The sequence below is a fragment of the Phyllopteryx taeniolatus genome, chromosome 10 (assembly GCF_024500385.1).
Source record: "Phyllopteryx taeniolatus isolate TA_2022b chromosome 10, UOR_Ptae_1.2, whole genome shotgun sequence".
In the NCBI taxonomy this organism is placed as follows: Eukaryota; Metazoa; Chordata; class Actinopteri; order Syngnathiformes; family Syngnathidae; genus Phyllopteryx; species Phyllopteryx taeniolatus.
This window is the reverse complement of record NC_084511.1, coordinates 4,160,271-4,174,864: the sequence shown is the minus strand read 5'-3', so window position 1 is coordinate 4,174,864 and position 14,594 is coordinate 4,160,271. Positions and strand designations below refer to the sequence as shown.

The 14,594-nt window shown below is 41.9% G+C and overlaps 1 protein-coding gene across 2 annotated transcripts in view; it reads left to right on the top strand.

Annotated features, from left to right (window-relative positions):
- The first annotated feature begins 4,223 nt into the window (after positions 1-4,223).
- fbxo38 (F-box protein 38) overlaps positions 4,224-14,594 on the top strand; it is a 62,016-nt gene continuing 51,645 nt past the window's right edge. For both annotated transcript variants that reach the window (XM_061787311.1, XM_061787310.1), the window contains exons 1-4: positions 4,224-4,376; positions 5,819-6,043; positions 9,996-10,129; positions 14,275-14,438. In XM_061787311.1, coding sequence (XP_061643295.1) covers positions 5,874-6,043; positions 9,996-10,129; positions 14,275-14,438 — 468 coding nt within the window. In that variant the 5' untranslated portion in view covers positions 4,224-4,376; positions 5,819-5,873. The remainder of the gene's footprint in view (positions 4,377-5,818; positions 6,044-9,995; positions 10,130-14,274; positions 14,439-14,594) is intronic.

Below are 14,594 nucleotides of genomic sequence, written 5' to 3'. Positions count from 1 at the left end.
ACAAAATGTGTGGTTAATTTCAAAATAATCAATGGTTTTTAATCTACTTTTTAGAGGAAACAACCAAGGGTCCTCTTGATGCATTCATTCAAAATTATGGAAAAAAAATCAGAATATAATCAAATGTATTAGTTATATTACTTTCAGAAAGTACTGTAATTGATATAGTTACTCTACCATTACATTTTCAGCAGGGTAACTTTTAATTGTAACCATTTCCAAAGTAATATTCCCAGCACTGAATGTACCCCTGGCTTGTATTGCCTTGCTTATTACTCATCATATTGTGTACTTACTGCAGTGTTTTCTTTTTACTGTATGTATGTGACAAATTTATCAATAAAGCTTGTATAGTAAAAACTAATTACTTCCTCCTTTTCTGTACCAGCATGGTCTCCTTTCTCATCCCCTTAAATCTATTGGTCGCATATCGGTGAGATCATCCAATCAGAGTCAATCTAATTAGTTTGTTAGTGGTTGTTGGATGCATTGCCACGATCTTCTTGATTGGATTTTTAATTTCAATGAAACTGCATAACATGACCTTTACGTACATGGTCATTTTCATATAATTCTATTAATAACAGTAAAGAAACTCATAAACAAATGTTATTTGTAATTATAATTTTGTATGTGTGTGTGTGTAAATGTCTTCCATGCCGAAACAGCCATGCCTAAAGTCCTATTTTAGGTTATTGGTGATTGAAAAATTTAGCTTATGAAAGTAAAGACAATCAGGTAATAAATTCACTAATTTCATGGCTGTCCAATGCAACTGTGATCTGAACAACAACATTTCTTAAACATATGGGAAAAATCATAAATAATGATAATGACTTAAATTTTGTCACAACTTTGTTGCAAGAACTCATGGCAAGACCAAATGTTGGTGGTCAACTAAAATACACTTCTTGCATAAACGTAAAGATGAAAGTGCATCATGGTAAAGATAAACAGCTTAATAGCAAACGTGCATTGCACAATTTACATGTTTCCCTTCAAACTCTGCTGATACAAGTGCATAAATGATTTTAACTACTCATTAAACCCATTACACTCTTGTCTTTATAAATTCATAATAATGATCAAAACTTGCAGTTGTTCTGACACTTTCATGAATTCATACATACCTCAGAAATAACACCATCTATTTTGCTGTCTGCTATTATGTGAATGCAAAATGGCTGCCACATCCTGGCACTTCAGATCACAGATCCCTCTAGTGTAGCAACCAATAATTTATTCATAAAATCAGATATTCTTAACTTCTATGACCCGGTTCATTCAGTTTAAGTAAATAATAAGATGCTTCCCAACTGTATTCAGACTTCAGAGGCTCTTCAAATGCAGAGTCAGTAATTATGATGAGAGGAACATCTATGTTTATGAAAACTAAATAAATGTGAAACAGATGTACAGTGGGGAAGGTATTCAGACCTCCTTAAATTTTTCACTCTTTGTTATATTGCAGCTCTTTGCTAAAATAATTTAAGTTAATTTTTTCCTCATTAATGTACACACAGCACCCCATATTGACAGAAAAATGGAATTGTTGATATTTTTTCAGATTTATTAAGAAAGAAAAACTGAAATATCACACAGACATAAGTATTCAGACCCTTTACTCGGTATTTAGTAGAAGCACCCTTTTGAGCTAATACAGCCATGAGTCTTTTTGGGAATGATGTTTTTCACACCTGGATTTGGGGATCCTCTCCAGTTTTGTCAGGTTGGATGGTGAACATTGGTGTACAGCCATCTTCACGTCTCTCCAGAGATGCTCAATTGGGTTTAAGTCAGGGCTATGGCTGGGCCATTCAAGAACAGTCACGGAGTTGTTCTGAAGCCACTCCGTTATTTTAGCTGTGTGCTTAGTTAGGGTCATTGTGTTGTTGGAAGGTGGACCTTCAGCCCAGTCTGAGGTCCTGAGGCCTATGGAGAAGTTTTTTGTCCTGTATCCCTGTACTTGGCCGCGTTCATCTTTCCTTCGATTGCAACCAGTCGTACTGTCCCTGCAGCTGAAAAACACCACCACACCATGATGCTGCCACCACCATGTTTCACAGTTGGGAATGTATTGGACAGGTGATGAGCAGTGCGTGGTTTTCTCCACACATACCGCTTAGAATTAAGGCCAAAAAGTTCTATCTTGGTCTCATCAGACCAAAGAATCTTATTTCTCACCATCTTGGAGTCCTCCAGGTGTTTTTTTTAACAAACTCCATGATGGCTTTCATATGTCTTGCACTGCGGAGAGGCTTCCGTCGGGCCACTCTGCCATAAAGCCTCGACTGGTGGAGAGCTGCAGTGATGGTTGACTTTCTAGAACTTTCTCCCATCTCCTGACTGCATCTCTGGAGCTCAGCCACAGTGATCTTTGGGTTCTTCTTTTCCTCTCTCACTAAGGCTCTTCTCCCCTGATTGCTCAGTTTGGCCGGACGGCCAGCTCTAGGAAGGGTTCTGGTCGTCCCAAACGTTTTCCATTTAAGGATTATGGAGGCCACTGTGCTCTTACGAACCTTAAGTGCAGCCAAAATGTTTTCTAACCTTGGCCAGATCTGTGCCTTGCCACAATTCTGTCTCTGAGCTCTTCAGGCAGTTCTTTTGACCTCATGATTCTCATTTGCTCTGACATGCACTGTGAGGTATAAGGTCTTATATAGACAGGTGTGTGGCTTTCCTAATCAAGTCCAATCAGTATAATCAAACACAGCTGGACTCCAATGAAGGTGTAGAACCATCTCAAGGATGATTAGAAGTTAAAAAAAGTTAAATATGAGTGTCACAGCAAATGGTCTGAATACTTATGGCAGTAATTATTTCAGTTTTTCTTTTTCAATCAACTTTTTTTTATGAACTAATTTTAGCAAATGGCTGCAATATAACATCCATGCCATCCATTTTCTGAGCCGCTTCTCCTCACTAGGGTCGCGGGCGTGCTGGAGCCTATCGCAGCTATCATCGGGCAGGAGGCGGGGTACAATAGCAGGGCACATACAAACAAACAACCACTCGCACTCACATTCACACCTCCCGACAATTTTTAGAGTCGTCAATTAAGCTACCATGCATGTTTTTGGGACGTGGGAGGAAACCAGAGTGCCCAGAGAAAACCCACGCATGCACGGGGGAGAACATGTAAACACATGCGGGGCCGGGGATTGAACCCCGGTCCTCAGAACTGTGAGGCAGATGCTCTAACCAGTCGTTCACCGTGCCGCCTGGAATATAACAAAGAGTGAAAAGTTAAAGGGGGTCTGAATACTTTCCGTACCCACTATCACAGTTCAAGGAGTTAATCTGTGGAACAATTTTGATTGTGAATTGAAACTGTGTAACTCAAAAATTTTCAAAAGTACTATGTATAATTGCAAGGTTATAAATAACTATAAAGCAGTGGTATAAGTCATTTCATTGTCAGTATAATTATTGCAAAATTAGGGATAAAATCATGTGTTTATGTCGATGGATGTGTGCTGGTTTATACATGCAAGTATATGTACTGTATATGTAAGTCTAGATAAGTGCACATGTATACACAGTATATAATAATATGAGTGGGCATATATATGGATGTATGTTTGCATGGATAAATCTATGTATGAACTTCAATGTTGCCTAAACCAAGACCAGTTTGAGCTACAACTTACCTTTTAGTTTGTTTGTTTCATTCTCTAATATTTTCTTTTGCACTGTTGTGACTCTTTGATGTTATGTTAAAAGGGTAGACAATATAAATAAACCTTACAATATAAGCCTTGGCTTCAGTGGAATTTATGGTAATGACAGCTTGACTGACATAGAAGGACCATTTGTAAAAGAACCCCCGTAAAAAAGGAACTCTGAAGACACTACAATGCTTTTGTGTTAGTTTACATGGAAAACCAGTCGGAGAAAAATCGTATATTAAAAATGTAATTAGGATCATCAGAAAATATGTTGCAAAATCATGAAATTTCATTTGGGACACATAACGACAAAGACATTTTGGCATTACATGTGTCAAAATATTACTTTAGGAACATGTTTTTCCTTACCTTTTTAATGATAGCAACTACCAATAATTCAAATACTCGTATCAGTAAAATGTATTGATTTTCAAAATGAATTTCAGTGGGCCATGTATTTACCATTATTGATCAAATTATATGAAAATGACCCTTTAGCGCTGTATAGTATGTAATTACGTACAAGGGGGGAGGGGCGTGATGGGTCCCAAGTGATCCAGATCCAGGAAATGACAACCGTCCACTCCACAGTCGCATGGGAAGTTAAGTTGGGCTTGCTCTCGATCAGCCAGTGATACGATCATCTCTGATATGCTCACGCGATGACTGAACAGCAATACAATCGTGCGATGGATAGCAATAAAACAGGTATGTCATCCAAATAATGCAAACGTGACACCGGTGAGCCAAGCTGCTTTTGCCTGTGTGTACAATTTGAGCTGTGGGTATGCTAACTCGTAAGCTAGCTTTGACAAAGACCAAGGTTGATTTTGATAGACAGATAACTTGAATTACCCTGACAGTTATTGAAAACAGGGACATTCTCCGTTTACTTTTGTTCCCCGCGTTATAAATGGATCTTTAAATGCTGTGTGCGTTTAATGTAGTGTCCTTTGTCGGTTCAGCTAGCTTGACTTGATGTTTGAGGCACACCTCAGCTATGCTTGAACATGTGTTTACGTTTGGTTTCGGTATCCCACTTCATCCGTCATCCGTAAAACATTGGCGAAACGGCTCCACACCTCCCTCAAGCTGCTATTTTGTGCTGTTTACATATATTTGCAGAAACTATACGTTTATGTCGATTTGAGACAGAGCGCAGAACTTATTCCTGAGACTATTTAGACATTATTACAACAATGTAGCAACGTAAAAGAAGCACAGTTTTAAACCAGCTACATATAAAATGTGTTGTTGCTGTGATTTGGTGATATTTGAACTCAACAAAGGGAGCCAACCCCATTCCATGACTTGAAATACGCCCTAAAATTATTGTGAAGATAATGAAAAGACGGACAAATTAGCAGAATCATGTGTGCAGTCAAAATGAAGATGTAAACAACAATTAGAGAATCTTCAACTCAGCAGTAGTTTCCAACTAACTAAATATTGCTTTGGTATTTATTTTTGATCAGGAAAATACGAAGGAATGTTTTTTCCCCACCCATATAATAATGAATATTTTATTATTAGTATTTTTTTAAACATCAGTTAAACAAATTCTTGGAATATGAACACGACAACATGAAACTCTGCTGTACAGGGAACTCTTGTGTGAATTGCCAACGTATGATGTACAATACAGTACTTACTGTATTGAATGATTTCACCAAATTGCTAATGACAATCTGTTCTCATTCTCCTTACCCGGATAAATAAAGGTGAAGAAAAGTACTGTATATGTTTTTAGAGGTTCTTCTTTTTATGCTTTTAATCCCTCACCAGTGTTAATATTTTTTCCTTGAAAGGGCCTTTGCAAAGAGAACATTGCCAATTGAACCGTAAATGCTTCCGTGTTAATCCTTGTGGCAACAAGAACAATATACACTGTATGGATGTAAATATTGGACACCAGGCATTACACCTAGGAACTGGAAATGTGCAGTCGATCTCTCTATAGCATTTATAACTTGCGTCAGTATCAATCCATGCGTTGTAACAGGGCCAATCTTGTTGTCCATTTTGTGAATCTGTTTTACTGTAACTAATAACTTTTTGAAATGTTATTTAATAGGGAAAAAACAAGTGTACTTTTGTCTCTGTGTCACGTTCAGCCATTCATTTTTATTGTTCTGTGATTTGTTAATCAGAACTTGGAGTGATGCCTGAAAAATAATCTCCAGGCTGTGGAAGGGAGGAAATTTGATGCCTTTGAGACTTACCAGTAACACTGAAGCAATGGGTCCAAGGAGGAAGGCCTCTAAACTCCAACCTTTGGGGGCCAGCAGCAGTGGAGGGGGTGTTCCTTTGAGGCCCATTGAGCCGAAGGACTACATCAATGAACTGTCCCATGAAGTTCTCTGTCATATATTCAGGTAGGGTTCCTGGTCACTTACATTGCACAGTTATTGTCGTATGTTGTATATTCCTGACTGCTGCATTATAAAGGGCAGGGATAGACCGATTATCGACCTGGCTGATTATTGCCGCCGATATTCGGTATTTTTACGCATATCTGCAACAGCCTTTTATACAAATCAGACAGCCAATAAGGGATCAATTTAAAATGGGCAAATTACAGGGAACTATTTACTTCAAATTCAGTTATCTTTGTAAGAGATGCTGCTGACCCTGGGAACTCCCTGCACTTTTTGTTTTTGTTTGAACTTCAAACAGAAATTTTTCAGTTATATTGAAATTTTGGAAAACTTTATTTACTGTGGAAAACTTTATGGAACTGTTAATTTGTTTAAGTTTTCATTTAACTTTTTAAGACATGCTGCTGAGCCTGGACGTTCCCTACATTTTTTCTTAGAATTTTAAATCAAATCTCTATCATCTAAGATAAGAAAAAAATGTTGACTAAGTTGCTTTGGTCACCAATGTAAATCATATTAGAAAAAGTACACACAATAACATAGAAAAGGGGATTTTGGAGGGTCATTTGGCAGCCATCTCGAAAAAATGGCTGCCATCTTGGATTTTCAAGTGGTCCCACGGACAGAAAGTCTCTGGAGAGCAATTGTACCAACTTTCATGCTTGTCATAATTTGCACAATTCTCTTCAAATGTTGCTTTAATCCGCGCCACTAAAGTGTCGGAGTTTGTATTATCCAAAATTTTGGCAACAATATTTTCCCTTTTACCGCAAATAAATACAGTCCCCTCCAAAAGTATTGGAACGGCAAGGTTAATTCCTTTGTTTTTGTTGTCTACTGAAGACATTTGGGTTTCAGGTCAAAAGATGAATATGAGACAAAAGTTCTGAATTCCAGCTTTCATTTTATGGTATTTACATCTAGATGTGTTAAACAACTCAGGGGAGAGCACCTTTTTGTTTAAACCCACCCACTTTTCAAGTGAGCAAAAGTATTGGAACAGACATAATTAAATTAACTTAAAGTGAATAATATTTAATATTTGGTGGCATAACCCTTACTTGCTAAAACTGCATCGAGCCTGCGACCCATTGACTTCACCAAACTGTTGCATTCTTCATTTGAAATGCTTTTCTATGCCTTTTTCTGCAGCCTCTTTCAGTAAATGTTTGTTTCTGGGAGTTTCTCCCTTCAGTCTCCTCCCGAGGAGATAAAATGCCCGCCCGCTCTGTTGGGTTACGGTCCGGTGATTGACTTGGCCAGTCGAAGACCTTCCACTTTTCCCCCCTGAAGAAGTCCTTTGTTGTGTTGGCAGTGTGTTTTGGGTCATTGTCTTGTTGCACGTTGACGCTTGTCCCGATTAGTTTGGATGATTTTTCTGCAAATTGCCAGACAAAATGGTTCTGTAGACTTCAGAATTCATTCTGCTGCTACCATCATGAGTTACGTCATCAATAAAGACTAGTGAGCCCGTTCCAGCAGTAGCCATGCAAGCCCAAGTCATGACATTTCCTACACCATGCTTCACAGATGAGCTTCTGTGTTTTGGATCATAAGCAGATCCTTTCTTTCTCCATACATTGGCCTTTACATCACTTTGTTAGAGGTTAATCTTGGACTCATCAGTCCATAAAACTTTGTTCCAAGACGTATGTCGCTCATCTCTGTACTTCTTTGCAAAATATAATCTGGCCTTCCGATTCTTTTTGCTGATGAGTGGTTTGCATCTTGTGATACGGCCTCTATATTTCTTCTCTCGAAGTCTTCTTTGAAGAGTGGATTGTGATACCTTCACCCCTGCCCTGTTGGAGGTTGGCAAACCATTTTGTCTGGTAATTTAAAGAAAAATGCATCCAAACTAATTGGGAGAAGCTTCATCATGCAACAAGACAATGACCCAAAGTACACTGCAATTGTAATTGGGACCCTTCTCAATCATTGCCATGAATTTGAAAGACATGCCTTATTTTCTAGGTACCTTCCAATGAAGGACATCATATGCATGGAGTCTTCTTTTATCTATCTATCTATCTATCTATCTATCTATCTATCTATCTATCTATCTATCTATCTATCTATCTATCTATCTATCTATCTATCTATCTATCTATCTATCTATCTATCTATCTATCTATCTATCTATCTATCTATCTATCTATCTATCTATCTATCTATCTATCTATCTATCTATCTATCTATCTATCTATCTATCTATCTATCTATCTATCTATCTATCTATCTATCTATCTATCTATCTATCTATCTATCTATCTATCTATCTATCTATCTATCTATCTATCTATCTATCTATCTAATCTCCAACTACCTTTCTTTTTTTATGTAAATAATTTTTCAAAGGGTGGCACGGTGCCCGACTGGTTAGAGCGTCTACCTCACAGTCTGAGGACCGGGGTTCAATCCCTGGCCCCACCTGTGTGGATTTTGCATGTTCTCCCTGTACCTGCGTGGGTTTTCTCCGGGCACTACGGTTTCCTCCCACATCCCAAAAAACATGCATGGTAGGTTAATTGAAGTCTCTAAATTTCCCCTAGGTGTGAAAGTGAGTGTGTATCGTTGTTTGTTTATGTGTGCACTGCGATTTGCTGGCAACCAGTTCAGGGTGTACCCCGCCTCCTGCCCGATGATAGCTGGGATAGGCTTGAGCACACTCCTGCAACCCCTGTGAGGATAAGCGGCTCAGAAAATGGATGGATGGATCTTTTTTCAAAGGCCAACAACAAAACAACCCCCAAAAATAAGAATCTTCTTCAATAAAAATCCTAACTTCAAACTATTAACAGTCCCTGCCTATAAAGGCCATTAAAAAAAAAAAATCAAATATGTTATATTCTTTGTTACAGCCACATTGCTCCGCACACGACAAACACTTTACTTTAGTGAACAGACAATCTGCCTCCCACCTGTCTTGGAAGTTAACCGTTTTCCATCTTTCGTTTGGCCATTTTTGGGAAGTGGAAGTGTAAATTTGCTCTAGGAGACTGGTAGCATATTTGCTAACATCTGCAACAGAAAGGGAAGGGGCGCTCGCTTGTCTAGACTGATGGCCCAACACACTAGCAAAGCATTCTGGGATTTGCAATATTAGTGGCGCATGTGCTATATACTGCCCGGCCAGCTCTAATACACATTTGATATGGTCTTGTGGGCCAAATATAATTACATCGTGGGCCAAATTTGGCCCCCGGGCCTGAGTTTGACATGTATGGTTTAACACATCTCAATGTAAATACTATGAAATGAAAGATGGAATTCTGAACTTTTGGCTCATATTCATCTTTTGATTTGAAACCCAAATGTCTTCAGTATACAACAAAAACAAAGGAATTGACCTTGCCGTTTCAATAATTTTGGAGGGGATTGTATATCGCCTATCCCAGCCATCATCGGGCAGGAGGCGGGGTACACCCTGAACTGATTTCTAGCCAATCGCAGGGCGCACATAAACAAACAACCATTCGCACTCACTTTCACACCTAGGGGCAATTTAGAGACTTCAATTAACCTACCATGAATGATTTTGGGATGTGGGAGGAAACCGGAGTGCCTGGAGAAAACCCACGTAGGCACGGGGAGAACATGCAAACTCCACACAGGCGGGGCCGGGGATTGAACCCCGGTCTTCAGAACTGTGAGTCAGATGCTCTAACCAGTCGGCTACCGTGCACATTATATTAACAGGCTTGAAATGTCAAACACCAAAGAATCCTATTTACTAATCCTCTTACAGAAGCCTGCGACCTTTAGAAACAACAGAAAAATGGAGGTGTAGACGAGATTGTAGCATTTAACAAATGAAACTTAGTGAAAATCATTAATGATGGCTGATGAGCCTAATGATCAGCCGTTTTAGGTTTGGTTATGCAGTGTTTGTAATTGGGACCCTTCTCAATCATTGCCATGAATTTGAAAGACATGCCTTATTTTCTAGGTACCTTCCAATGAAGGACATCATATGCATGGAGTGTCTGTCCAGAAAGCTCAGAGAAGCTGTCACCCTCTACTTGCGAGTGATCAAAGTAGTGGATCTTTGTGCTGGTCACTGGTGGGAATATATGCCCTCAGGTAAGCCCCTCCAAGTGCATACCATGCATAAAAGGCATGTTCATTGGAATGGTAAAACTGACTGTTGAGATTTTTTAACAGCTATTGACAACAAAGATTCATCATTTGATTTCTATTATTTCTATTATCCAGTGGGTGGCTTAGTAGGAAGTACAGTGGGTACGGAAAGTAATCAGACCCCGTTAAATTGTTCACTCTTTGTTATATTGCAGCCATTTGCTAAACTCATTTAAGTTCATTTTTTTTCTCAATGTACACAACGCACCCCCATATTGACAGTAAAAAAACAGATTTATTCATCCAGATTTGCAGATTTATTCATCCATCCATTTCTTCCGTTTATCCGAGGTTGGGTCGTGGGGGTAGTAGCTTTAGCAGGGAAGTCCAGACTTCCCTCTCCCTCGCCACTTTATCCAGCTCTTCAGCGGGGATCAGACAGAGTCTCTCCAGCGTGTCCTGGGTCGTCCCTGGGGTCTCCTCCCGGTGGGACATACCTGGAACATCTCACCAGGGAGGCGTCCATGAGGCATCCTAATCAGATGCCCGAGCCACCTCATCTGGCTCCTCTCAATGTGGAGGAGCAGCGGCTCTACCCTGAGCCACTCGTCGACGACCAAGCTTCTCACCCGATCTCTAAGGGAGAGAGAGTGGCTCATTATGGCCGCTTGTATCCGGGATCTTGTTCTTTCGGTCACGACCCACAGCTCGTGACCATAGGTGAGGGTAGGAACATAGATCGACCGGTAAATTGAGACCTTCGCCTTGCGGCTTCGGTCCTTCTTCACCACAACGGGCTGATACAAAGTCTGCATCACTGCAGATGGTGCACCGATCCCCCCGTCGAGCTCCCGTTCAATTCCATCTGTCCTCACTCATGAACAAGACCACAAGATATTTGAACTCCTCCACTTGGGGCAGGATCTCATCCCCGACCTGGAGAGGGTACGCCACCTTTTTCAGACTGAGGATCATGGTCTCAGATTTGGAGGTGCTGATTTTCATCCCAGCCGCTTCACACTCTGCTGCGAACCGCTCCAGTGAGAGTTGGAGATCACAGCTTGATGAAGCCAACAGAACCACATCATCTGCAAAAACCAGAGATGCGATACTGAGGACACCAAATCGGACCCCTCTACGCCTCGGTTGCGTATATATATTCTGTCCTTAAAAGTTATGAACAGAATCGGTGACAAAGGCCAGCCTTGGCGGAGTCCAACCCTCACCGGAAACGAGTCGGTCTTACTGCTGGCAATGCGGACCAAAACTCTGACACTGGGCATACAGGGATGCCCAGTGTGGGGTACCAAACCCCCCCGTATCAGAGGGTTTGGTACCCCATACTCCCGAAGCACCCCACAGGACTCCCTGAGGGACACGGTTAGAATTGAGGAGGTCTTTGAAGTATTCTCCCCACCGACTCACAACGTCCCGAGTCGAGGTCAGCAGTGCCCCATCCCCACTATACACAGTGTTGATGGTGCACTGCTTTCCCCTCCTGAGATGCCGGATGGTGGACCAGAATTTCCTCGAAGTCATTCTCTACGGCCTCACCGAACTCCTCCCATGCCCGAGTTTTTGCCTCAGCGACCACCAAAGCTGCATTCCGCTTGGCCACCCGGTGCCCATCAGCTGCCTCAAGAGTCCCACAGGCCAAAAAGACCCGCTAAGACTCCTCCTTCAGCTTGACGGCATCCCTCACCGCTGGTGTCCACCAACGGGTTCGGGGATTGGCGCCACGTCAGGCACCGACCACCTTACGGCCACAGCTCTGGTTGGCCGCCTCAGCAATGGAGGCATGGTCCACTCGGACTCAATGTCCCCCACCACCCCTGGGATGTGGGTGAAGTTCTGCTGGAGGTGGGAGTTGAAACTCCTTTTGACAGGGGATTCTGCCAGACGTTCCCCGCAGACCCTCACAATACGTTTGGGCCTGCCAGGTCGGACCTGCATCTTCCCCCACCATCGGAGCCAACTCACCACCAGGTGGTGATCAGTTGACAAGTCCGCCCCTCTCTTCACCAGAGTGTCCAAGACGTGGTCGCGAGTCCGATGACACGACCACAAAGTCAATCATCAAACTGCGACCTAGGGTGTCCTGGTGCCAGGTGCACATGTGGAGACCCTTATGCTTGAGCATGGTGTCCGTTATGGATAATCTGTGATGAGCACAGAAGTACAATAACAGAAAACCGCTCGGGTTCTGATCAGGGGGGCACCAGCACCCCCTCTCAGGACTCCAAAAAGGGTGGGTACTCTGAACTGCTGTTTGGTGCATCAGCACAAACAACAGTCAAGGCGGAGGGAGGCTACCATCTCGTCCACCGGGGTGAACCCCAATGTACATGCGCCGAGCCGGGGGGCAATAAGTGTACCCTCACCTGCTCGCCGCCTCTCACCGTGGGCAACTCCAGATTGGAAGAGAATGTGCCCTGCGATTGGCTGGCAGGGTGTACCCCGCCTCCTGCCCGATGATAACTGGGATAGGCTCCAGCACGCCGCGACCCTAGTGAGGAAAAGCGGTTCAGAAAATGGATAGAAATTAATGTTGAGTTTAAACAAACACTGAATAACATAAATTTAATAAAAAATTACAATCGCTAACTTAAATAACTACCAATAAATTAATGTAAACTGTAGTGTCTAACACTTCATAATAACTTAAAGGACATTTCAATAAAAATATAATTGCTTACTTCAACAAGAAATCTGGTAGGTAACAAATCAAAAGAAGTAACAAGTGTTAAATTTTCTTGCAGAGTTTTCACTCAAACTCAACAAAGCCATCCTTCCCTGGCCTTTCTTAGCTGTAGGCTTGTGCTTTCTGCAATTGTGCACAAAACAAAACATCCCTAAAATGTTGAGCAATAATCAAATTACAAAATGAACCAAAAAAACATAGTTTATTAATAACTAAGGTTGGGCATCGTTTGAATTTGAGCGATTCCGGTTCCGATTCCTTAGTTCGATTCCGATTCCAAACTATTCTCGATTCCAATTCTTTTATGGGGCTGGGTCGAAAAAGTTTGCATGGTTTAAATAAAGAGTGTCCAAATTATGAACATCCATTTTCTTAGCAGCCCGCAGCATGGACTAAAATGAACATTTGACTCGAGGTTCTTTATAACCATTGTCAATATCAGACCTATGAACTAAAAGGCAATGTGTGTGGAACTAACCCAATTGACTTTATATTCATTAATTAATGTTTCAGCTAAAAGTTAAATATAGCATTGTTAAAATAGTTATTTAACTGTTTTACCTTTTATTTTATTGTGTAACTCACCCAGTTGACTGAGAGTTGACTTCACTGACAGCTGATAGCTGCCCCTGTATTCTGTTTCATCACGTCAAATGGTTTATATGTGCAAGTTTTACTTCCATGCATCCATCCATTTTCTACCGCTTCTCCGAGGTCGGGTCGCGGGGGCTGTAGCTTTAGCAGGGATGCCCAGACTTCCCTCTCCCCAGCCACTTCATCCAGCTCTTCCGGGGGAATCCCGAGGCGTTCCCAGGCTAGCCGAAAGACGTAGTCTCTCCAGTGTGTCCTGGGTGGTCCCCGGGGTCTCCTCCTGGTGGGACGTGCCCGGAACACCTCACCGGGGAGGTGTCTGGGAGGCATCCGAATCAGATGCCCCAGCCACCTCATCTGGCTCCTCTCGATGTGGAGGAGCAGCGGCTCTACTCTGAGATCCTCCCGGATGACTGATCTTATCACCCAATCTCTAAGGGAGAGCCCTGACATCCTGCGGAGGAAACTCATTTCGGCCGCTTGTATCCAATTTAAAGTCTTCAATTAACATACCGCGCATGTTTTTGGGATGTGGGAGGAAACCGGAATACCTGGAGAAAACCCACGCAAGCATGGGGAGAACATGCAAATTCATCACAGGCGGGGCTGGGATTTGAACCCTGGTCCTCAGAACTGTGAGGCGGATGTGCTAACCAGTCTTCACTGTGCCGCCGGACATGAACTCATCAAACCAAAAAAATTTCCAACGAATGAAACTTTAATGGGCCTGATATTTCAAACTGTTCATCCAGAATCCTTTGTTAGTTGTCCTCTTGTAAAGTTCAGTAGGTATTACTAAACAGACAAGCAGCTTGAGAAAATATTTAGATTCTTTTTATTGTGTTTTCTGCTTCAGGTTTTACAGATAGCAGCTTCTTGCTCCTTTTGAAGAAGATGCCTGACTTGGAGCAGCTATATGGCCTCCACCCCCGATACCTCGAGAGGAGACGAGTCCGAGGTTATGAGGCGTTCAGTATACCCGGTGTCGTGGAGGCACTACAAGCGTGTCCCAGTCTGCTGGTCAGTATATAGTGTATGACTGTGACTGACCCCTACTTCTGGGGCCGCTGCCAAGCTCTAATTTACATAAACGGATCGGGTAAAATTTCCTTTTGGAATTTTGAAATATAATTACTAAAGTTCGAAATGAGTCTTAAGGGCAGGACATATTCATGT